The sequence below is a fragment of the Engraulis encrasicolus genome, chromosome 1 (assembly GCF_034702125.1).
Source record: "Engraulis encrasicolus isolate BLACKSEA-1 chromosome 1, IST_EnEncr_1.0, whole genome shotgun sequence".
In the NCBI taxonomy this organism is placed as follows: domain Eukaryota; kingdom Metazoa; phylum Chordata; class Actinopteri; order Clupeiformes; family Engraulidae; genus Engraulis; species Engraulis encrasicolus.
In genome coordinates, this window is record NC_085857.1 from 31,314,632 (window position 1) to 31,339,400 (window position 24,769).

General features: G+C 43.4%; 2 protein-coding genes across 2 annotated transcripts in view; one reads left to right on the forward strand and one right to left on the reverse strand.

Annotated features, from left to right (window-relative positions):
* Positions 1-21,187, forward strand: part of slkb (STE20-like kinase b) — a 104,937-nt gene extending 83,750 nt beyond the window's left edge. Inside the window, exons 13-18 of the mRNA XM_063200056.1 lie at positions 10,993-11,122; positions 11,946-12,070; positions 13,867-14,058; positions 16,105-16,230; positions 16,668-16,781; positions 17,635-21,187. Of these exons, the coding sequence (XP_063056126.1) occupies positions 10,993-11,122; positions 11,946-12,070; positions 13,867-14,058; positions 16,105-16,230; positions 16,668-16,781; positions 17,635-17,781 (834 nt within the window). The 3' untranslated portion in view covers positions 17,782-21,187. The remainder of the gene's footprint in view (positions 1-10,992; positions 11,123-11,945; positions 12,071-13,866; positions 14,059-16,104; positions 16,231-16,667; positions 16,782-17,634) is intronic.
* Positions 21,188-21,582: 395 nt separating this feature from the next.
* The window catches only part of col17a1a (collagen, type XVII, alpha 1a), a 58,524-nt gene continuing 55,337 nt past the window's right edge, over positions 21,583-24,769 (reverse strand). The window contains exons 60-61 of the mRNA XM_063208641.1: positions 24,024-24,068; positions 21,583-23,288 (exon numbers count right to left, since the gene is read on the reverse strand). Coding sequence (XP_063064711.1) covers positions 23,239-23,288; positions 24,024-24,068 — 95 coding nt within the window. The 3' untranslated portion in view covers positions 21,583-23,238. The remainder of the gene's footprint in view (positions 23,289-24,023; positions 24,069-24,769) is intronic.

The following is a 24,769-nucleotide window of genomic DNA, read 5'->3' on the forward strand; positions in this document are numbered from 1 at the left end:
GGTTAGCAAACCGGCTACGCAGCTGATTGATTGCATTATCTGACACAACTGCAGAAGCACAGAAGTCTGTATGCATATTCCATCCATGTGTGCCATGAAATAGGAAGGCATGATACATTTGCAGATAGCGTTTCCTATGTACACAACTATGGCCAACAGACCGTGCTCTTTGCCAGTGAGAAAAACATGGCGGCACTTCCTGTTGATTTTCACATGAAAGTTTTGCTTAATTTAAAGTCCCTAAGCGACTATAAATGTTGTGGCTTCCATATATTGATGTAAAAGTGCCCCACGAAGTAATGAAGCACAACAAAGTTACTCCACATTACCATTTTACCACTCGTTTTTCTATGCTAACAGGGTAGCTAATGTAGCATTGTAAATGATCCAGGGAGAAAGGGGGAAATGTTGTGATTTCAGTCCGCCTGAGGCAACGATTTTCGTGGGGAAGATGACCTGCATCTCGGTGGCATTGAACCACGCCCCCGTGCCTTATTTGGCTCGCTCAGCACGTGCGTCCTCAGTCCAATCGCAATGCTTTATTTTCCCCAGACGTTTAATCGCATTTAAGTGAAAGTGCCATACACATCGCAAAATAACTCTTAATCCGATCTATTTAAATCGCATTTATTAAATCGGACTTAAAAACATCATGTACACGTAGCCAATGTCTCATTGATTAGTTTATGGAACTTGCGGTTTGTCTGTTACGGTCCACGAAGACAATATCCACGTGAACACGCAAACGCCTGCAAACCACTGTTTTGACAGAAATACAGTTCACCTGTCGCCTACTCTGTTTTCTTCCCAAAGCGGCATTTAAAAGTATTCCATGAAATCCAACATCAACGTCACTTCAAATAGGTGACAGCATCATGCACACACATGGAATAACACTTCAGTGAGGGGGGGACATAACTGCTCTCATATTAAAGTGAAAAGAGAATTTCACATTTTAGTTTATTTAATGTAGGCCTATGCAAAATTGCAAATAGCCTATTCATTGAAATCTGTCCAGAAAGGGTTGTAATGTTTGCCTGTTTTTTTATGTTTGTAATTATTAAAAAAAAAAAAAAATCGTGATTAAAAAAAAAATAGCCTAACAAAAATAGAGATTTTATGTTAAAAAAAATGTGAGATGGGATGGACCGATGGCCCCCCTAACCTAAATTCGCCTTAGGTCCCCACATTGCTAAATGTAGTGTAAGGGATTATTTTGAAAAGACAGTAACATGTAATCAGCAATGCATTACAGTTTTTCAGTAACTTGCCCAACACTGTTGAAATCCTATGGTACTTTTTCAAATCCAGGCTTATACAGTACATGGTAGGCTTATTGATAAATTGCCTTGACAGGTTATGAGGAGGCCAAGGGGGCGTTTGGGCAAAAAAGGTTCAGAACGGGCATAGACGGACGCATCTGTTGTCCGCCTGTCGGACTTGTTTTAATAGCTTTTGCCTAAAATGTGTTTGGCATTTGTGTTCATGGCATAATGCATGGCAGGCAGGCTATTTGTGGAGACAAAGGAAGGAATTCTATTCAAAAATATGAGTCGTTGATGAAACCACGCCCTGCCGGTATGCTAATGGTGAAAAATTCAATTGGAACAAATGTGTGAGATTTTAACCCATCTATGTCGACCACCTCACATTCCCTATTGCAGGAAGAAAAAATGGTTCTTTTGTTTTGCTTTAGTAGGCCTAAGCAAAATGAAGTGTATAAACAACTGTCGGGCGTGGAAAGGACAGGCACACACATGCGGAGCGCTCAGCCAATAGCCAACAGATTTCATTTTTCGATTCGTTCAAAAGTCACTTCAAGCAGTCCATAAAGCAGTCCGCCATATTATTTCTTTTCACTTTTCGACTTAGGCTACTACTCCATTAGGCTACTAAATGTGTGAAATTTTAACCCATCTACTAGCCAACTGCACTTTTTTGCACCATGGTATTTACAGTAGGCTATGGACACGGGAGTAAGGACATTGAAGTAGGCTAGGCTAGGCCTACACCTGGACACTTAAAAGACTTTGTAAGGATTTATTTTTAGGCATAGTTTGATTTTTTTGAACGCCTTTTTATTGATCTATGTTTTTATTGCTATTTGTAACATCACAACAAATAAACATTCAAACTTTTGAAACAATATCCATACTCTGCCTTGCATATCTCGTGTGTGTGTGTGTGTGTGTGTGTGTGTGTGTGTGTGTGTGTGTGTGTGTGTGTGTGTGTGTGTGTGTGTGTGTGCGCGCGCACGCTCGTGAAAAAAAAAATCTTGGCCGCAAACTGTTAAACTCACACGGCTTGGAGGGGCGCTTACATACATTTCAACTGACTACAGTCTTCAACTGTGTGACGCTATGAATGTTTGTCTGTGGGGGAGGGGGTGATTAAACCCCTACACGCACACAAAAGAGCTCGTGGTGTGACTCCGAAGAAGGAGTCATAGTTCACACGTGTCCACAAGCACTAATAATAATAATAATAGTAAAAAAAAAACCGTCTTTTTTATTGTATTTAATTGTAGGTAGGCCTATGCAAACTGGATTGGGAGATGGTGAATGAAAGACAGAAAAAAGTCGAGTTTAAATTCACATGGTGGTCTTGTTTAGGGCTCACACTTGTGTTATTATCAAATGCCCTATCAAATGCCCAATGCTAAATAAAACATGCAATTTGCTGACTGTATTTCTACTACTACTAAAACTGGGGGATGGACAAGCACGGAAGCACAAACACAGGCAGACGCTTGGAGGGGCGCTTACATAGATGTCAACTAACTACAGTCTTCAACTGTGTGACGGAGTGAATGTTTGTCTGTGGGGGAGGGGGTCATTAAACCCCCACACGCACACAAAAGAGCTCTCTCTCTCCAACAACACAAGAGGGAGTATTCGCATTGGACGCACTTGTTTAGTCCCTCACAATGTGTAGGGCCTATGCTTGGTTGCCATATTAAAATCAGGTTTTAAGAAGAGCACACACAATCGAATCGAAAGTAGCCTATAGCCAAATATTTTAATTAAATTCGGGCGGTTGGTTGAATCATTCAAATAGCCTAATTAAAAATATAGGCTTACCACCAACAAAAATGATGAAATAATGAAAACAAAGTATACTCTGTAGCCGCCTTAACAATAGAAATAGGCCTAATTAGGCCTATTAATGAATTCGTTTGCCAAAAAAATAGGCCTAAGCAAAAAAAAAAAAAAAAAGAATTTCACACTTATCTTAACCAGTCCCTCCAGGATTTTGCACTGGGATTTTGTGATTTTTGCGGTCAAAATGCCTGATTTTGTGGCGGCATTTTCTCATTTTTTGCAAAGATTTTGCGGCATTTTCTCATTTTTTGCAAAGATTTTGCATCCCTTTCTGGGTTTTTTTGGTAACTGAAAACCACAATCAGTCTAAGCAGGCTTAAGACAAAAGAGAGAGAGATTCAGAAACACACTTCCTATATAATAGAATAATAAAATATTGTCAAAAACTGTCAGAGCGTCTTATTAGCCAGTGCGTCCAATGTGTAAAAAAAAAAATCATGGCCGCGACACTCATAAATCTCTGTCGATATTTTAGAACGACTTCGGGGGGAAACGGGACAGCGCGTTATGAAAACATATTTGTGGGTATAGCCTACCACTAGGCCTAATGAAGAGCGTGGCGAGGTACAGTAGCCAGGCTGTATGCAAGCGCAATGTCACCTGTTGGAAGACGCGTCTCTCTCTCGTGGCGAGGTAGCCTACAGTAGCCAGGCTGTATGCAAGCGTTATGTCACCTGTTGGAAGACGCGTCTCTCTCTCTCTCTCTCTCTCTCTCTCTCTCTCTCTCTCTCTCTCTCTCTCTCTCTCTCTCTCTCTCTCTCTCTCTCTCTCTCTCTCGTGCTCGTAGGCCTATTGCAAGCTGTTGTATATTATTTGCTTGATGCAAAGTTGTGATGGCATACACGCTGTCGTTGACATGGTTGTGTGCATGGTTGCATGGATTCGCAAGACTTTATTGCAATAACACAGTGAAAGCGTGGAAGGGCCGTTCACTTCCTATCTCGGTGTCCTTGACTGAAACAAGTTGCAAAACTCCACACTTCCGAAACCTTTGCGATCGACACTAACAGTGATTGTTATCAGAAGGCTTGTGCCTACGCATAGACATAGACCCTTAAATTACAAACATTAGCGAACATTGAAAAAAGATCAGACAACGACCGTCGGGTAGCATGCTCATGAAAGCGACAGGGGAGAGTGGAGTTCCGCAAAAATGTAGCCTAACGTAAGATGTTTGCTACTGTGTGACAGTAGGCTACCGCCACTATTTCATGACTGCACACACTTCTTCGTCATGGATAAATGGGCAACAATACTTTTTCCACCCAGGATTGCACTGAAAAGTAGGCTACTGCTGTTAAAAAAAGGTCATGGGTGTGCAGCACCGACGCCTACGTGTAGGCTATGTGCGAGGGAGGGGAGGAGAGACGCGGAACAGCTGAGATGAGGGTCGCGACTTCCGAAATAGCGGAATATCATTGAATTTGTATGAATCCACGCGATCGCTGAATCGCGAAAAACTGGAGGGACTGCTTAACACTTATCATACTGTCACAGGTGGGGGGTGCGCGTTTGACAGCGGCACCCCCACTTAATACCAACTACCCCGAGGAGCATTGTACACATCAATAAACACCAAGACAACAAAGTCATTTAAATCAAGTATTTATTTTCTATTTGGAGACATAGTTCTGTATGCATGTGTGTGTGTGTGTGTGCGCGTGTGTGTGGATGTGTAACCAGTTCTCTGTCCGCGGGGTCCTGAATGGTCCAATGTCTCTGATCAGCACCTCAAACCTCTCACTCGGTCTGTGCGCATCGTAGCCTCCGACAGGTTGGGCGGGGCCACCTGGCTCGTCTGGGCACGCGGAGGCGGATCAGCTGGTGGAGATAGGAGAAGGCAGACGCTGCTCTGCAAAAGCGGTGCTATACTGCCCCCCGCATTCCGAATGGCCACAGGGTGTAATGATCACGGTACGTTGTCGCGGCCCGGCACGGTACTGAGCAGATTGAAGTTACACCATCTGTAGCTAACCGTGAGGTAGTGGTAAATCATCTAATAGAAGAGCCCGGAGCTAAATGACACGTGTCGCTATTAGCAGATTTACCACTTCGTATAGGTTGACTTAGCCAAGTTTATCATTTAGCTATTTTCTTGGAATACTTGCTTGAATACTTGCCTGCTTTTTGGCACTGATAAAACGCACGGAAATTAAAAAAGGCAGTGTAACAGACGCCTGCTCGCTTGAAGCTCTCTCTTTAATCACTTTCTTTTCTTCACCTCACCGGCTTGCCAAGTGACTAGCCAAATACACAGCACCTGTGTGATGGAGTGTGTCTTTGAGTGAACACTTTGCATGATGATTTGTGAGACTATTGTGTGTGTGCGTGCGTTTGCCAATATGAATGACTCAGTTAGCATTCTGTGGCACACTCTAACACTGCAGCAAATGCTGTACCTCTTGAGTGTGTTTAAGTGTGTGGTTTGCTGTGGAGGTTTGTGTTGTATGTGGCCGTTTTTTCGGCTTGTTCTTGGGAGGTGTTGTTTTGAGTTGCTCTAACCCCCTGCTTAACCCCCCACCCCATGACAGGGTGTGGCCCACGTTATGATTCAGTCTTTTCAGCTCTCATCCTGCACGCTGTTCAACGCCCCCATGCAGAACGTAAGTGTGGCTTGCTTGCTTGCTAGCTTGCTTGATTTGCTAATAACAGTCTGATCTCATGCTCTTTTTGCCAGGAGCAAGGTGAAAACATAAAGTTCATGTAAGGCAAGGAAGACCTTCACACCAATGAGCTTCTTGTGACGTTTGAGACGTTTTTATTTTCCATTGTATATTTCAGTCTGAGGAAGGGCTGTGGTTGTCCGAAACATCACAACCAAAATTTAAAAAAGGATTAAAGGGAGCTCATCGGTGTGCAGGTCTTCCTTGCCGTACAATTGCCTTGCTACTGCGCCTGATGGCTAACAACACAGAAGCCCCTCTCCCGTTTCTCTACTGTGCTTCCTGCCTTACTGCTCTTTGCCATATGTGCAGTCGTCATGGACCGGTTGTGAGGCAAGAAGTCACAAGAACTGTTTTGGATTTCAAATGTGTATTTTTTCACATTGGGGGGAGGGGGTGGGGGGTTCTGATCAAATTGATCTTTAGTGTAAAGGACCGTTTGGATTCTCTAAATACACAAGGAAGGACAGTGCTTCAAAATGCTGCCTACCTGTATCCCTAGAATGACTCATACAAAGTGAGGCCATCTTGGTTTAAGGAGCAGAGGATATGTGACGCCCTGATAACTGTGTCTGTCAGGACAGAGACGCATCATAGAAGGACAATAATACAGTGACCTATCAATAAGACCTAACAAGATAATAAGACCTAACATTATCTCCGACATGCTCTATATGTGTCCATCTAACCAGCATGAGGGTGAGGGTATCTCAGTTAAATAGGCTGCGGATAAGTAGTGTCCTCACCAGGTGCATCATGCCCTTGTCTCCGGAAGATGTTTTTGAGGACACAGACATGCCATAAGGCTTCCAGACAATGCAGTGACCTGATGGAGGGCTTTTTCCACCATAGCAGCCAACTTGCTGACTATCATCTCCCCCCCGTATACTCTGACATGCATGTGTTCACTAGCCTAGTAAACTAGCCCCACCCGCCAAATTATTTTTGCCTACGATTGGGTGTAGCCTCGGACAATGCCCCAATGCCCTGAATCTGGCAGACCAATCACAACACAGCAGACTTGTTTTGATTTGTTTCGAATCTTTGGATGCAAAGCGGACGGTGTTTTGAGGGAGTGACGACAAAGCGTTGGCCACAGACACAGTTTGGAAAACAACGGGTTGTTTCCCATCAACAATCTCTCGATGTGTCATTCATCTGGGCCTGACCAAATTACACTTTTAATCTCACATTTAGTCTGGTTTATCAGGGTATGTGTTTACCTCACCACCACAACAGCAGAGGCCACCTTGCAGAACAATATCCCTCCGTGACATACCGTATATGTGTCCACCTTAGCAGACACATCCAAGTCTGGTCACAGCACAAGTAGATCCATAGACCCATAGATCCTTCGCTCGGTGCGTGACGCCGGAAGCGTTAAAACAACCAATGGAGTGGTGGACAACACCCGCTGTCCGTTCTTGTTGTCTCCAGTTAACTTCCTTACCAGGGCACACAGGTGGACGTCTGGATAGGTTGTTACATATAAAGTAATTTGTGTGTCTGTCCGGGCTTGATCAAAAGTACGGTGAGGACACAGACACTCATAAGCCCAACAGGAACCACAGTGTGACCTAACCTACTGGCCCATTACCTTCAATTATCATGGGACTCTTCAGCTTCATTGACTTTAACCCATTGGTGCCTGATGTTGCATTGCGCAACATTGGCCCTGGCGCCTGGAGCTGCATTACGCAACATTCAGGCTCATGAGGTTTGAGACAATTTTTTGAACAATGTATGTTTGTTTGAGATGAATGAACACATTCTAATGAAAGATGAGGGTCTTAGTGTTTAAATGCAACTTAGTGCATATTTATATGTGCTTCAGAAGCTGAGATATTTAGGTTTTTATAGGCTGAGGGCAGCTTTTCTTAAAAAGGGCTCAGGCATTCAGCACCCAAATAAGTAAGTGGCTTAGGCGTCAATGGGTTAATAGGCCACTTCAATATTCAACAATATGGCAACCTGATGACAAGACAGCAAAAAATATAAGTGGAGAGAATTAAAGTGACAGGTGTGTAAGTTGAAAAGAGCACGTTGGGACTATTTTATTCACAAGGAATGTGATGGCGCTGATGGATGAGTGAATAGACCAGTTTGTTTAACAAGCGCCCCCTGGACCTCCTCATAAGCTTCCAAAACGCCCCCTTGACCTCATCATGAGCCTGCCATCATAAGCCCCCACCCTTAATATTAAAAGATAAAATGGACGAATGCCCCCCAATGGCAACTAAGCACTGTCCCCCCTTTGCCGTCCTTTGGGGGACTGAAGAGCCCCCTTAAGAAGCACTACAACAGACAGTTAACATTCTGTCAGTCAGACAGTTCAGTACTATGTAACCAGCTCGTGACAATATCCCAGCAAACAGGCCTTGGCCTCTAGCCATAGCTGACGTCTTGTCTCCACTCTATGGTGCTGTGATGAAGCCACTTAGCTATGATCTCCTGCAGTGCTAATCCCTAGTCAACACGCACCCTCGCTCCAGTTTATCATTTCCTTTTCTTCCCTGCTGAAAAGCTCACAGGTGAAGTCTGGGCCAAGACTGTCTGGCAAAAAAAACACACGTCACACCTCCCATGTCTTTGTGTCTGTGCCTGTGTCTGTCTCCCTGGCCACCTACGCACCCCCTGCAGTGGCAGCACACACACGCTCAGCATGACCAGCACACTCTCAGTGTGACTAGTTTTTTAAATATATTTTTGGCCTTCTTGCCTTTATTTGAAATGGGACAGTTAAGTGGTAGACAGGAAGCGAATGGGGAGAGAGAGACGGGGAAGGATCAGCACAGGACCCAGGCCGGCCGGAATCGAACCCGGGCCGCCGCCGGCGTGGGAGTGCAGTGTCCCACCGCTTTAGCCTCTATCTACTCAGTTGCTGACTAACCCGTGTCCTTGTCAGTGCCCTACCCCGGACTTCAGTCTGAGTGTGACTTGACCCTTATGTACCATGTCAACCTCAGATATGATAGGAGGTTGTGTCCAGTCCACTAGGGGTGGGTATTGGCAAGGCGTTCATCACGATACACATGCCACGATGCAACACTATCACGATGTATTGCGATACATGTATTATTGCGATGCATTGTGATATTTACTTGATTTAAAAAAAAAACACCTTTGCCAACATTATACAATACAAATATGAACAAAAACTATGATGGTTTAGACGTAGGATAGGTTGAGAAATAATGATGTTTCAAAATAATAATGATTATGATTTGAAGTTTGCAAGCCCTATGACATCATATCAAGTCGCTTTCTGGACCCTTTAGGGTAACAGAACTTTGAAAGGACACATCGCAATACTGCGCCCTTGCATCGCGATTCAGTATCATGACTACGTATCATGATAAATCACGATTCGATTCAACATCGTCACAGCCCTACAGTCCTCTAGGAGGCAAATGGGGACACCTCTCAGGCTCCAATAGGGCAGGCAGATGTGAATGTGGCACATATGAGCAGTAATGCCCCGTGTACATCGGGCGCTACCTACGCGACCCAGGTAGCTGGGGTGATTGTAGAAGTTTCGCCATGAATTTGTTTTATTCGCTCTGGACGCTGCACTGACAGGTTTGATTCAGCTAATCACATAACGGCTCTGTCTTGACAGCCTGGGACATTCCTCGATATGAATGTTCCAATTGGTTTTCGCCGAACCGCGTCATAGCGAATTCGCTTAAGATTAGCTTGAGTTTAATCGTCAAAATTCACCCTGGTCGCTCAAGAAGCTTCGCTCCTGGCGAATTCGCTCTGGTAGCTTTATTCGCCTTCCCTCCATAGAGAAACAATGACTTCCGCCGCGCAGGTCGCTTAGTTCAACTTCGATGTACACGGGGCATAAGGATGCACCGACACCAATATTGGTACCAATACTGGTACTGGTACCGGTACCAATACTGGTACTCATCAAAGACTTTCTGGAACCAGGCACCCGATACTGCTATTACACGAAACAATGCAGCATCTCGTCACATACCGTTGACTGGAAAGCAGCATAATAAAAAAGCGCAGCTTCATACTGTACAATTACTAACATTGAAATCTACATGGAAGTGGACAATAAGACAAATATCACAGGTGGAAAAAACAAGGCTCTGCTTTTTTTTTTCATTGTATGTTGGTGGCAAAAGTACTCGATACTCGATATCGGAAAGTACCAAAATGAATGTACCTGTACTTGTATCGGTTTTAAAAAAAAAATTGGATTCGTGCATCCCTAATGAGCAGTCTCTTCTTCAGTGCTACCTGACTATCAACTCCCAAGTTTGACTTTCTGTTTAGACTTCCTACTCGACTTTTTTTGCAGTGCAAGCATTGTTGACAGAGACTGTAAAGTCTGATCATTTTGACAAAGCTTTTTTGTTTGCATTTTTCATACAACAAATGAGGTGCCTCTTCTTGCTCTTCTTTCTCTTCTCTCTGCTGTGTGTTCAACGTCAAAGATTGCAGTGTTTGTCATTTCTCCCAACAGCTTTGGGGGGCTTTTTGAACTTCCTTCAAAGCTTAGACTTTGTATTTTTGTCGTCTGCCGGGTGTTGTGTGAGACGTTACCAAAAAAAATATGTCCGCTAATTGTTTTGTGGAGAATACCCGTCAGACACACTTCTCACCGTTCCCAGATGGTGTCCTGACAACCTCACAGGGCTGACAGCTTCACGGCGTCTCTCTGGATGCTGTCGTGACGTCTCTTCCTCGATTCTCTTCTTTTTCTCCTCTTCCGTCGTTCTCCTGTGTGATGTCGGTTGGAGTGTTTCTGTGAAGTACGTTAAGCGTTGACGAGAGCAGCCTCCCCTGTTGCTGTGGCTGTGTTGTGCTTGTCATACTGCTCTTTTGGTAAAGTGTCTGCAAAGGACGCACACTTGGAGACTGTAGATATAAAAGTTTATCTGTTGATGTTTAGTGCTAAAAGCTAATGCTTTTTTCACTTGTCTGTCAATTCCTACTCCCCCCCTCTGTCTGCCTACCCATCTCCACCTGTCTTTCTTTCTTTCTTTCTTTCTTTCTTTCTTTCTTTCTTTCTTTCTTTCTTTCTTTCTTTCTTTCTTTCTTTCTTTCTTTCTTTCTTTCTTTTTTCCCTGCTTTAATCCCCCCCCTCTGTTTCTACCTCCTCTCTCTCTCTCTCTCTCTCTCTCTCACTCTCTCTCTTTTTCTCTTTCCTCCTCTCTTTTTCCATTCTCGCTGTGCCCTGCTTCCCTTGCCCCCGGTGTCCATCTCCTCAGGAGCAGGAGTTCCTGCAGAAGCAGCAGCAGGAGCTGGACTGCGCCCTGAAGAAGATCATCTCTCAGCACAAGCACGAGCTGGCCACCATCGAGAGGGACTGCCTCAACCACAAGCAGCAGCTGCTCAGAGGTGAGGGGACGGTCCGTCCGGGTCCAGTGTAGTGTGTCTGTTTGTATGTGTGCATTCAAGAGAGAGGGAAAGTTTGAATCACAAGCAGGTGTGTGTGTGTGGTTACTGAGCACACATGGTCTCCCCCTGCATCGGGCTGGATGTCAGAACTCCACCTCCAGAGCCCATTCAACGACACACACACACACGCTTCCACTGACATATACAAACACATTTCCACTCTTACACACAGACTTCCCATCTAATAAAGCCATATTTGCCCCTAAAAATACATTTTAAAAAAGAATGTTAACTGAATGAGAGAGAGAGAGATGAGAGAGAGACGAGAGAGAGACGAGAGAGAGACGAGAGAGACGAGAGAGAGACGAGAGAGAGACGAGAGAGAGACGAGAGAGAGACGAGAGAGAGACGAGAGAGACGAGAGAGAGACGAGAGAGAGACGTGAGACAGACGTGAGAGAGAGACAGACGTGAGACGTGAGAGAGAGAGACGTGTGAGTGAGGCAGTGCAGGTGTGTTTACTTTTGCACCTGCACACATGCTCCTTGACTTGATGATGTAGGTACAATGGGACTCTCAGTATGCAGTTGCCTTTGAATAGGGAGTAATTGCCTTGCCTTTCTCAGCATGTGCTAAATTAGTGTCTTTGTATGTCTGTGTGTGTGCGTGTATGTCTCCACATGTGTGTGTGTGCGCGCGTGTGCATGTGCGTGAGTGTCTGTGTATGTGCGCGTGTGCGGGTGTGTGTGTGTGTGTGTGTGATGTGCGTGTCTCCACATGTGTGTGGGTGCGCGTCCGTGCGTGCTATGCGTGCGTTATAACAGCGCGTGAGGCAGCCATGTGGGAGCTGGAGGAGCGCCACCTGCAGGAGAAACACCAGCTGCACAAGCAGCAGCTGAAGGACCAGTACTTCATGCAGAGACACCAGCTCCTCAAGAGACACGAGAAGGTCAGAATAAAAACACATACATTTGTAGTAATAATTATAATAATAATAACATTTCATACTTGCCGGTATGGTCAATAATAAGTTAGTTAATTAAGTTAATCAGTAATAATAAGTTAGGAAGCAGCAAGAGACATGAGAACTGATTCCAGATCAGAACTTGTCACACATCGCAAGTCAGATTTATTGCACACAGTGCCTATAAGATGTCTACACACAACTGTTGAAATGTCAGGTTTCTGTGAAAGGTTGGAGAGACGCACGATTTTACAATCTTTTCCACATTTAATATAAACCATAACCTGTACAATGTTATTGGGATCTTTGAAACAATGCTTCCTATTACTGAATTAGTTTTTTTATTATATATATATATTAAGCAATAAACCTAAAATAAAATAAAAATATTTACTAGTCTGACCAAAGTACAGTAAGTTTTGTAGTTATTATATTTCTGGAAATTGAAAACGGTGGACATGGAGAAGACCCACCTTTTGAATGCTTAGACTTTGATGGTGGTGGTATGTATTTTTGAAAATGGTAACATCTGTGAATGGGCAGCATAAATTCTGGAAATAAACTACTAAAGATATTACACAGTTCACCTCTAATGCCTATCACTCAGCTCCTCTACAGCAGGGGTTCCCAACCTTTTCCAACTTGTGGCCCACTTGAAATTGTCACAAATGTTCGGGGCCCACCTCTGACCCAATTACAAATGAAACTCAAATAAATCAACAGCAACACACACCAAAATGTGATTTTAGAAAATTATTTCAAGGCCCACTTGGAATACCTTCAGGGCCCACCAGTGGGCCCCGGCCCATAGGTTGGGATCCACTGCTCTACAGTGTGCTCTCCGCCTACCCTCTGGTGGAGTGATTTGACTTGGCACCTCTTACATGTCTTACACACAGAGACAGATCCACCACGAAGGTTTTAGAGACCCTAAGCATACAGCACCTGGTCAGGAGCCCCCCCCTCATAATTAAATAATAATAATGATGATTTACTAACTAATAAATAAATGTTTTGTAATGTAATTCAGCTTTTTACTCTCAATTTAAGAGGCCCCAATCTTGGGGGCAAAGTGGTTGGTACCCCAAGCACTGCTTGGTGCCCTAAGCACTCTGCCAGAGATTCTTTAAGTATATAGAGATATGCCACTGTAATAGGTTGCTATGGGCACCTAACGTGACCAGGTTCCGGTCTGCCTAAAGGGGCGTGTCATAATACTCCTAGCATTGAATAGAACAGTCCTTAGGTCTGCCTAGGTCTGCCTAAAGGGGGATTCCCCCCCCCCCTCCCCCTTGCAATAATAGAACCCGGAAACAATGGGCCAATGGAACCTCTCTCTCTCTACTCTCTCTGACTCTGCGTACTCTGCTTATGTGGAGTGGCGGCCCTGCACAGAGGCTGTCATTAACACCCCTGACAGCTCTCATCTTCCACTTGTAGCCCACTCTTATTCTCCTCCTTTTCTTGTGCTTTGATTGAAGCGTTGAGGAGCAGTTTAACAAATACACGTTATCAACACTATTATCCCCACCCCTTCATCTCTCTCTGTCTGTCTTCCACGCTCTCGCTCTCTCTCTCTCTCTCTCTCTCTCTCTCTCTCTCTCTCTCTCTCTCTCTCTCTCTCTCTCTCTCTCTCTCTCTCTCTCTCTCTCGTTCTCTCTCCTCCCCCTATTGCATGAAATAGATCTGATGCTATGCTACAAACAATATAACACTGCATTAACACTCATCTCTCTCTCTCTCTCTCTCTCTCTCTCTCTCTCTCTCTCTCTCTCTCACAGGAAATGGAGCAGATGCAGCGCTACAACCAGCGTCTGATCGAGGAGATGAAGAACAAGCAGACGGCGGAGCGCGCGCGGCTGCCCAAGATCCAGCGCAGCGAGGCCAAGACGCGCATGGCCATGTTCAAGAAGAGCCTGCGCATCACCTCCGCCACCGTCTCCCCCGAGCAGGAGAGAGAGAAGATCAAACAGGTGAGTACACACACACACACACACACACACACACACACACACACACACACACACACACACACACACACACACACACACGCAGAGAAACACACCACAGTGTATGCAGTGCACACACGCACATATTCTACTAGAAAAGTGTTCATAGAACACACCTCCACCCGCTGGTGAACAGAAATGCACACACACCGCAGTCAAACAGACATACAGACTAACACACAACATACTCAGACTATCACATAACTTCCTTGGATCTCATCAGACGATCACATATCCACCTCCGCCACCGTCTCCCAGGAGCAGGAGAGGGAGAAGATGAACAGGTGAACACACTTGCGTAGATGTGTAGATGAGCTCCAGTATATGCACACTTATACCAGAGATTCTTTAAGTATATAGAGATATGCCAACATAATAGGTTGCTATGGGCACCTAACGTGACCAGGTTCCGGTCTGCCTAAAGGGGCGTGTCATAATGCTAAAGGCATTGAATAGAACAGTACTTAGGTCTGCCTAAAGGGGGATTCCCCCCCCCCCCCCCCCTTGCAATAATAGAACCCGGAAACAATGGGCCAATGGAACCTCTCTCTCTCTCTCTCTATTCTCTCTGCTTATACTAACACACACACACATATTGGAGGGCATACAGTGCCATGAGAAAGTTTGGAAAATCATTACATCGGTTTATCTCTCGTTGAACTTTTAAAGTAGCAACTTCATTTTGACATATGTTAAACTGTAGGGAAAGAGAAACATTTCAGCAGTGGAAGAATTTTCATAGGTGTGTGTGTGTGTGTGTGTGTGTCATATGTGGAGTGTGCATAAAAATTCTTTCTATAACACCTATGAAAATTCTTCCACTGCTGAAATGTTTCTCTTTCCCTACAGTTTAACATATGCTAAAAGGAAGTTGCTACTTTAAAAGCTCAACGAGAAATAAACCGATGTAATGATTTAACAAAAGAGTGCCCAAACTTTCTCATGGCACTGTACATGCTAGAGGAAGAGCATATAAACAACAGAAGATCAAACGGGTGAACAATACAAAATCACGCATGGTTGAATGCCACAGGCCAGCAGGAGGAGGAGGGACAAGTCAACCATCTTGCTTGTTCAAAGGTTCACAGGTTCAGATGACGCACACAGAAACATGCACGCATACAGGCAATCTATTCAAATTCATACACACAGCCATATGGCGGCACACTACTGTGCATGTATTATCAAACAGGTGTGACCGCGCGCACGCATGCGTTATGACTCCTATTATGAAGGTGTCGCTTCAGCCACGCACATGCACAGACACCCACACACACACACACACACACAGACACACACACACACACACACACACACACAAACCTGAAAGGCATACACGGATATACAGACAGGCCATACTCGCAAACATAGACAAGTCCACATTGACTTTTACTTTTTCTGTCTCTCCCACACACCCCCCGCAAACAGTGCACTCAAAATACACACTTATGAAGAAACAAACACAGGCACTAGATACTCACTCTGACACACACACACACACACACACACACACACACACACACCTTAAGACACCTGCCCACACTTGCCCAGACTCACTCACTCACACACTCACTCCAGCACACATACACACTAACATTTGTCTGTCATACGGACACGCACAGCACAGCCACCCATCAGCTCAGATCTATGAGCTGAGGCTCGATCACGGCAAAACAAGGATTGCGAATGGCAATAATCAGGGCTATGGTTTTACTGGATCATACAAGAGTAGTTTTTATTCAACTGCCAATTGTGGACACAAAGACGTAGTGAAGGGTCACCGCTCATCAAAATTCTAAAGGAGAAAATCCGCACAGGTCTTTTCTGTACTCCAAGCTTTGGGTGTTAGACCTTCATCAGCAGAGACTGTTTGATGAAGGTCTAAGACCGAAAACTTACTGTGCAGTAAAGCTATTTTGCACAAAATAGAACCTGAAGTGTGTCGATTTTCTCCTTTTTATTTAGAAGGACACAAAGAGGTAAAGTAATGTCTTTTCTGTCTGTCTCCAGTTTGCGGCGCAGGAGGAAAAGCGCCAGAAGAACGAGCGTCTGCACCAGCACCAGAAGCACGAGAACCAGATGAGAGACCTGCAGCTGCAGTGTGACGCCAACATCAGAGAACTGCAGCAACTACAGGTAACACACACACACACACCGGTCAATAGCCGATAACCCTCAGATCCACATATGACTTCATTAATTGTGCGCGTGTGTGCCTGCGCGTGTGTGTTTGTAGAATGAGAAGTGCCACCTGTTGATCACCCTCATATCCACATATGACTTCATTATGTGTGTGTGTGTGTGTGTGTGTGTGTGTGCGTCTGTGTCTGTGTGTGTGTGCGTGTGTGTGTCTGTGTCTGTGTGTGTGTGTGTGTCTGCGCGTGTGCGTGTGTGTGTGCGTGTGTGTGTCTGTGTCTGTGTGTGTGTCTGTGTGTGTGTGTCTGTGTGTGTTTGTCTGTGTGTGTTTGTCTGTGTGTGTGTGTGTGTGTGTGTGTGTGTGTGTGTGTGTGTGTGTGTGTGTGTGTGTGTGTGTGTGTGTGTCCGTGTTAATGCGTGCCTGTGTGTGTCTACAGAATGAGAAGTGCCACCTGCTGATTGAGCACGAGACCCAGAAGCTGAAGGAGCTGGACGAGGAGCACAGCCAGGAGCTGAAGGAGTGGAGGGAGAAGCTGCGGCCACGCAAGAAGGTCAGGACACACACACACACACACACATGACACACACACACACACGACACACACACACACGACACACACACACAACGCACGCACGCACACACACACACACACACACACACACACACACGACATACACACACACGACATACACACACATGACATACACACACACACACACACACACACAGACTGCCCATCTCTCTATCTGTTTGATAGTCTTGTCTGTCCCCATAGTACTTACAGGAGGAGAGAAGTGCCGCACACTCTCGAGTTAAACAAACAAGTTTTTAATGTGACAAGGTTTAAAAACTTGTTTATGTGTGCATTTTGCACCTCCACTCATCATGTCCCCATAGTACTAACAGTACCAACAGCCAACAGCTTACATCTGTACATCTTACGGTAGGGACACATACACGCGAATTTGCGAACTTTGCCATTCATTCCTATGAGAGAGGCGATGGCAAGCGAACAGGAGCGAAGCGAAGCGAAATTATTAAAGAAAGTTTAATGTTATGCAAATGAGGAGCGAATTCGCCTGCCGCGGCCCAATCAAATCAACAACAGAACGGTTCCATTCCGTTTGATTCGCCGCGACGACCTGATGACGGTTGGATTTCGCCTCTCTTCGCTTCGCTTGTCTCGCCTCCTATGTGTCCCTACCGTTAGGAGGTTGTAGTGTAATGCATTGCTATATAATGTAATGTCATTTACTGTAATGTATTGTAATGTCATGTAATATACTGTATTGTAATATACCCCACTGGAGTTTGTAATGTAATATACTGTAAAGTAATGTGATATATTATGATGTGATGTAATGTAATAGACAGTAATGTATTGTAATGTGTCCCCGCTGCAGGCGTTGGAGGAGGAGTTTGCGCGTAAGCTGCAGGAGCAGGAGGTGTTCTTCAAGATGAGCGGCGAGTCGGAGTGCCTCAACCCCAACGCCCAGAGCCGCATCTCCAAGTTCTACCCCATACCCAGCGTGCACTCCACCGGATTCTAACACACACACACTATAGAGACTGTAAAACACACACACACACACACACACACACACACACACACACACACACACACACACACCTCCACGTTCTAACCCGATACCCAGTGTGCACTCCACCGGATTTTAGCACACACACTAGAGACTGTAACACAAGTGCGGGCGGACACACACACACACACACACACACACACACACACACACACACACACACACACCTCAAAGTTCTAACCTGATACCCAGCGTTCTCTCCACCGGATTCTAACACACACATACACACAGAGCCAGTTTTACCAATAAGCCATTTAGGTTGTTGCCTAGGGCCCCATCAAATTTGCCCAACAGTCAGCTCCACCATGGTTAACGTGCACGCACACGCACACGCACACGCACACACACACACACACACACACACACACTACAGTAGGCCCTGGAGACCACTACAAACACTAGTCTCGTACATGACGTCTACACAAGGACAGACATAAAGAAATCCACTCTCTCGGAGAGGCAGCAATGCACACTACAGACTGTCTCCTCCTCTGCCTTGATATGAAAACCCTATTACCGTCTCCTCCCCACCCCCAATACAACATTGAAGTGGTGGATTGAGGAAAAGACCTGATCTTCTCTTTTCTTCTCTTCTTTCTCTTTCTTTCTCTCTCGTTCATGCTTTTCTTTCTTATAAAGTCTTTGTCTTTCCTGTGTCTGGACTTTTTTTGTTTTGGTTTGTTTTTTTTTTGTTTTGGTTTTTTTATTTCACACTTGTTGCTTGAGTTTCCGACTGGAAGAACTGTGGTAGAAAACTATATATGCTATTTCTTTTCCCCTTTTTTTGTTGAAGACACTCCCTCTATTCAGTTGTGGCTACGTTTCACTTTTTGAGGACGGTTTGAAGGATTCACTGCTTTTGTTGTTGTTCTTGACGCACAAACACTTAAAGATAAGAAAAAAATCAATCTTAGTGCCTAAAACAATTTCAAGTTTGTCAGTTGTGCCGTGGGGATAAGCTATTGGAGAAAAAAAGTTAATTGCTGCTAAATCTGTTGGTTGTCTTTTTATACTTCAGCAAGGTTCTTTGCACTTAAGAACTGAATTAAAGTTTTGTAGAGAGAAGACATAGTGACACTTAAGAACCGGTAATGTAGCGTAATCAACATGATCCTTTGTCAGGTGTCTATTTCCTAACACCACAGTTGGCTAACTACGTTAGCTACATTGTTGGTTGCAATGCAATTCAACACCCAAGCTACTAATGGGGGGGTACATTTCTCAAGTTGCTAACTAAAAAACGCACCCCTAGTTACCATAGCAACTAAGGTGCTGGTAAATACACCCCAGAGTAGCATGTCATTGACAAAACCAAAACATCCAAGAGAACAAAATGAAGGAAGGAAGGAAGGAAGGCAGGAAGGAAGGAAGGAATAAAATAAAAATCTTTTTTTTTACCTACTCAGCCCATGATATCAAAACCACTATTGTACTTTGGGAATGGAAATGGCACAAAGGATGTACGCAGGTTTTTTAAAGGTTTGATTTTAAAAAAAAAAGAAGAGAGAAAGAATTTATTTGTTTTTAACAATTTAAATTTGACCTAAAAAAAAAGAATGATTTGACGATTAAATATTTTTAATGGCCTAATCACGGAGCATATCATTTTTGTAGTGCATTTCACATTCTTGGGATATTAAGATATTTAGGAAATTAATTGAATAAAACTTAAAATAAATGAGTAAATAAATACGCTGTGGTGGATTTGGGAGATTTGTTTGCTATTGTGCCTTGGTAGAACGGAGCTTCAACTCCGTCCTTTCTTGTTCTCCGGCTCAGCAATGAGTTTTCTATTATTATTTTTAACTTGCATTATTTTGCTTGGATCTGGAAAAAGTGGGTAGATTTGATAAAGGACTATACTGTTTCTACAAGTATATTTCCTCACATATCAATGTGCGGGTTTTTTCTCTTTTTCGGTTGTGACTGTGGTGTGTATTTGTGGACGTGTTGTTTTGTTTGCTGCTGCCTTTCGATAAAGCTACGACTTTGCAGCGCACTCTTTTTTTATGTTTCTTGGTCATAATTGCGCAAAAATAGCAACCAACACCCAAGTTAGCATTTCCATACCAAATAGCCCAATCTTAGGAGGCATGGTTTTGAGTGTCTTTCTTTCTGTTTATAATAATGAAAGTACCTTAAGCATTTTTTTCTAAAAGGAATGACTAGTTTACCCTCATTTCATGTAGAAGTTACCTCGTCCATTTAATGGGCGCATTGAATTATGGAATTATTATTCTAATTTTTTTAGATATCAAATTGTGCTACCTTTTTGTATTATTACATTAGTTTGAGATTGTCGTATACTTATCACTACATGAGGGCAATTGAATATTGTTCTCCATTTTTATTATTGAAATGTGCATCATCTCAGAACGGAGAGAATTTTTCAGAAAAGACATGGCAGTGTTTCTAATGGAAGGGCAGTCTAATTTTTGCAAATGTATTCTTGCCGTGGTAATCAATCTCTCTCTCTCTCTGGTAACATCATAGCTGGTAGTTTTCTCTGTTTTTTTTTTAAACACTATGAAAGTGCTTGCATTGAACTTTTTATCGGTGACACTTTCAATTTCAACAATCCCTGTTCTAGTGTAGTCTATGTTCGTACATCTTTAAGTACAGAAGGCCAGCACGACAACGTTTGTAACAAAATGTTAAATTACGAACTTGGCAGTATTCACATAGGTGAATATAACTACATAACTACATACATGTTGTTTAATGTGTAAAGGTAGGCCTACATTTCAACAGGGATCGTCAAATGAAAGTGTTGCAAATGTTTTGTAAACTGCATATGCAAGACAGGAAATTCAGGACCACTTCGATAAGTGCAAGCACTTGTCGGATGAACTCCTAATACAAACCTTTTTGTTTTTGTTGTTATTATTATTATTATTATAAATTGTGAACAGCTATAACTCGGGTCACATCAATATATGAAGAAGTGCTGAGCACTGAGCTGAAGAAGAAGAAAAAAAATCACAAACTTATTTAAAGACGACTTTTGTCTGCTGTCAAGATCGTAAACATAAACTAGAATTATTTGGATTGTACTGACGGATTCATTTTTTTCACTCATGAACTTGTATTTGACGAGTAAACATAATGATTCTCTAGACACTACTATTTTCATAATCATTCGCTCTTTTTTTCCCGTTGTTGTCGTTTTGACAGTGCTGTGCAATGCCAGTCATCAAAATTTGGAGAAGGCTCGGGTTTGCATTTTTAAATAATGTCTGTAACCATGTGAAGCATAATGTGTAAGAACATGTCATGATTTTTTTTGAAGAAGAAGAAGCCACAAATGATGTAGTGTAATTAAATTGTTTCCTGTAAATAATAAAAGTTGTCAGCTTATCTTTCTGTTGTCCATGGCTTGTTCTTCCTCTTGGTGTTGAAATGATGGTGTTGTTGTAAAACTGACACAAATCCGATTACATTGCAATCATTTTGAACTTAGATGCTGTATTTTAATATTGATGTCTTAATATAATACAATAGTCGTTGGGCATTTCTCAAAACTCGAATGCGCGCACTTCCAAGTGTATCAGCCTAATTGGCACGCCCAGTGATTGGATACTCTTTATTAGTCACGCACAGTGATTGGATACTACGCTGAGTTCACCAAAGAGTATCCAATCGCTGGGCATGACTAACTAGGCTGATACACTTTGAAGTGCGCGCACTAGTTTTGAGAAACTCCCAATGTGAATGGAAGGACACTTGTCGATTATTATAGAAAATTAGAGCTTTATTGTGTAGAGTGCATACATTCAGAGGATACATTGTAACAATGTATAAAAAAACAAATAGACAATCACAATCCTCACTTTCACTGTCAATTTATAAAAAGAAACAGATGGTACAGGTGTTTGTAGAAAATAACGATCCTATTACACAATCACAATCCTCACTTTCACTTGCACCGACATGGTAATTCAGGCAGCGCTGGCTTATCACTAAACTGTGACCTCCAAATACAGAAAGTAGAAATGTTTTTATTTTATTTTTAGAGTTTAAAAAAAAATCACCCTATATAAAAACACGTGATAGACCCCGCTTGCAAAGAACATGCAAGATGTTAAACAGTAAAAATAATTTGTACAAAACTTCAAAAGAGTTAATTAAAAACCTGTTGAGAAAAAAATATATATTTCCTCAAAAAAGAACACATACACAGATGCAGGTTAAACATAAGTACCATGATGCACACTACACCAGATTCTAAGATGGCCTGTTTTTTAAAGGTGCAGTATGCAATATTTTTAGTAGTTTATTTCAGGAATGCTTGCTGCCCATACACAAATGTTACCTTTTTCACAAATACTGATTGGTAAATATTCATGAAAATATCAGATTTGGGAATAGGCAGCATAGTTCATATACCTACTCTGCCCACAATCCTACAAACTGCACCTTTAAAATAATCTGTGGATAAACATAATGGTTAATATGCATGGGGTTTTGTTCAGAGGTATAGTACTGTAGATCAGTGTTTCCCAACCTTTTTTGTGTCATGTACCCCCTAAGCCTTTCCGTTGTGCCATGAGTAACCCCTAACTCATGTTTTACATCACTTTTCTATTGCAGTGTGACTATGCTCCATGCATTTGTTAAAATAACCTTTCTTAAGTACCCCCTGCAGTGTGCTCGCGTACCCCTAGTGGTACACGTACCCCTGGTTGGGAAACACTGCTGTAGATGATGTAGTAAGTAGTAAACGCATCATTGCATAATCACAAACAAAACAGTCATAGTAGCTCTTTGAGTGCCATGGACTTGAAAACGAGTCTTTTCAGAATGTATGGCACAGTGCCAAAAACTTGATATCAAGTCAATTGCGTTTTTTATGGGGGGTGGGGCCTAACACGTTGATCTGGTATGTTTTTTGTTCACATGGACAAAGAACTCAAATGTTTATGGCTCTTGAAAAATCACTCAAACGTTGAAAAAAGCCTGGCAACCCCCTGGTCTGAATTTGAAAATGGCTGGCACTCAATGAGTTAAAAAAAATGGTTGCACACAGACGATACGTTTGTCAACAAAACAATTATAATCTCATTATAAAGTAGTTGCATACAGTTTAAGTCAACAAAACAATTTGGGAATGTCTAAAAAGGTTGCAGACGTACAATTAAAGTTTGCCCAAGTCAACAAAACAATTGGTCATACTCTAAAATTCTTGTTCACAGACAATTTCAGATTGTTAAAAGTCATCAAAACAATTGGTCATATTTTAAAATACTTCCAGACAGTTAATCCAAGTCAGCAAAACACTTGGTCATATTCGAAAATTGTTGTGCATAGAGTGATTAAGTATGTTTAATGTGCAGTGTTGCTTGATGTATGATATGAGCAGTGTTTGCCTTTAAGTTAATGAATACTACGTTGCAGTTTGATGGTGTTTTTTTATGCTTGAGGGCTTCGTCTCCTTCTCTGTTTCAACCACGCTGCTTCACCTGAGCAAGGAGGACACAGACATTTAGGGAACTGTAGAAGTCATTTGCAATCAGAAATTGTAATAAAACCACCAACCCTCTTATGCCTTGGGCCAAGACAAAAGGGACACCCTCAATCCCATCATGTGATGCCCCTGCACATGAATACCGCTGTGGGTAAAATCAAAGATCTTCTGGTAGACAGAAAGATCAATCAAGCCCGTACTTTAGGTTTAGGTACTTTGGGTTTAGGTTGAGAATAAATGGAGCTCCTTTAGCGATGGTGGTGGTAACACACATCTTATGCAAGCCGCCACCAAACATCACAGAAAGAGAGCAAGGAGGGGACGACGCCCCCTTAGGAGAGCAAACTTGAGTACACTCCTCTGCATTGGGTAGGTGGAGTTCGGGCCATCATACTCTACCAGAAGATGTTTGGTAATATGATGTGAAACAATAACAGCAACAGCAATACTGCTTATGTAGCCTGATTATCATCGACTTCATCAAATCTCTTCAGGACTTGGTCTGACCAAGACCATAACAATTAACATTTCCCAAACGGCATTTCCCAAATGGCCTCCCTTGGTTAGCTAATGATTGTTTGCTTCCCAACAAAGTGGGAGGAGCTCCCGAATTTTGCGGGAGCTCAGAAAGTACTTGGATTGACTCTTGACCTGACTGGTAGCAACGCTGAAGCTGTTGCGTCACTAGGAGGGCACGGCCTGGCTACTGCTTATGTAGAAGAGTGCTCACCTTTCTCTCCTTGAGGTCCTGGGGCTCCTGGAAAGCCTTGATCTCCTGAGGAGGGGGAGGGAGAGAGAGAGAGACAGATGGCCTCAGTGTGGTACCAGTATATAGTGTATAGTGTATCTACCGGTATATGGCTTTATTGAAAAGAAAGTGAAAGCGTGAAAGCCCATTGGGAAACTCCAACTCCCATTGTCATTGTGACACAGCACTCCACAGCACACAAGTGAACACTGCACACAACGAAATTGCATTTATGCCTCACCCGTGCAAGGGGGCAGCCCTCAGTGGCGCCCCATGGGGAGCAGTGCGGTGGGACGGTACCATGCTCAGGGTACCTCAGTCATGGAGGAGGATGGGGGAGAGCACTGGTTGATTACTCCCCCCACCAACCTGGCGGGTCGGGAGTCGAACCGGCAACCTCTGGGATGCAAGTCTGACGCCCTAACCGCTCACCCATGACTGCCCTAGACATTTACCAGGAGTGGGGTTCGAACCCACGAGGACATACATCCATTGGATCTTAAGGCCAACGGGGGTGGGGACATGACGTACCCAGATTTTCATTCACCTGGATCCGTCCCCCTCACTTTTATGGAGAAAATTATCTGATTTCTGCCTTTGCATTTTGCAATGTGCAAAATAGCGCCTCCCTGGACCATTCACTTTCATATGTGGCAAAAAACGGTATTACACTCTATAAGGCTCAGTGTCAGCTGACTCAACAGTGACACCAGGTAGCGACATAGAAT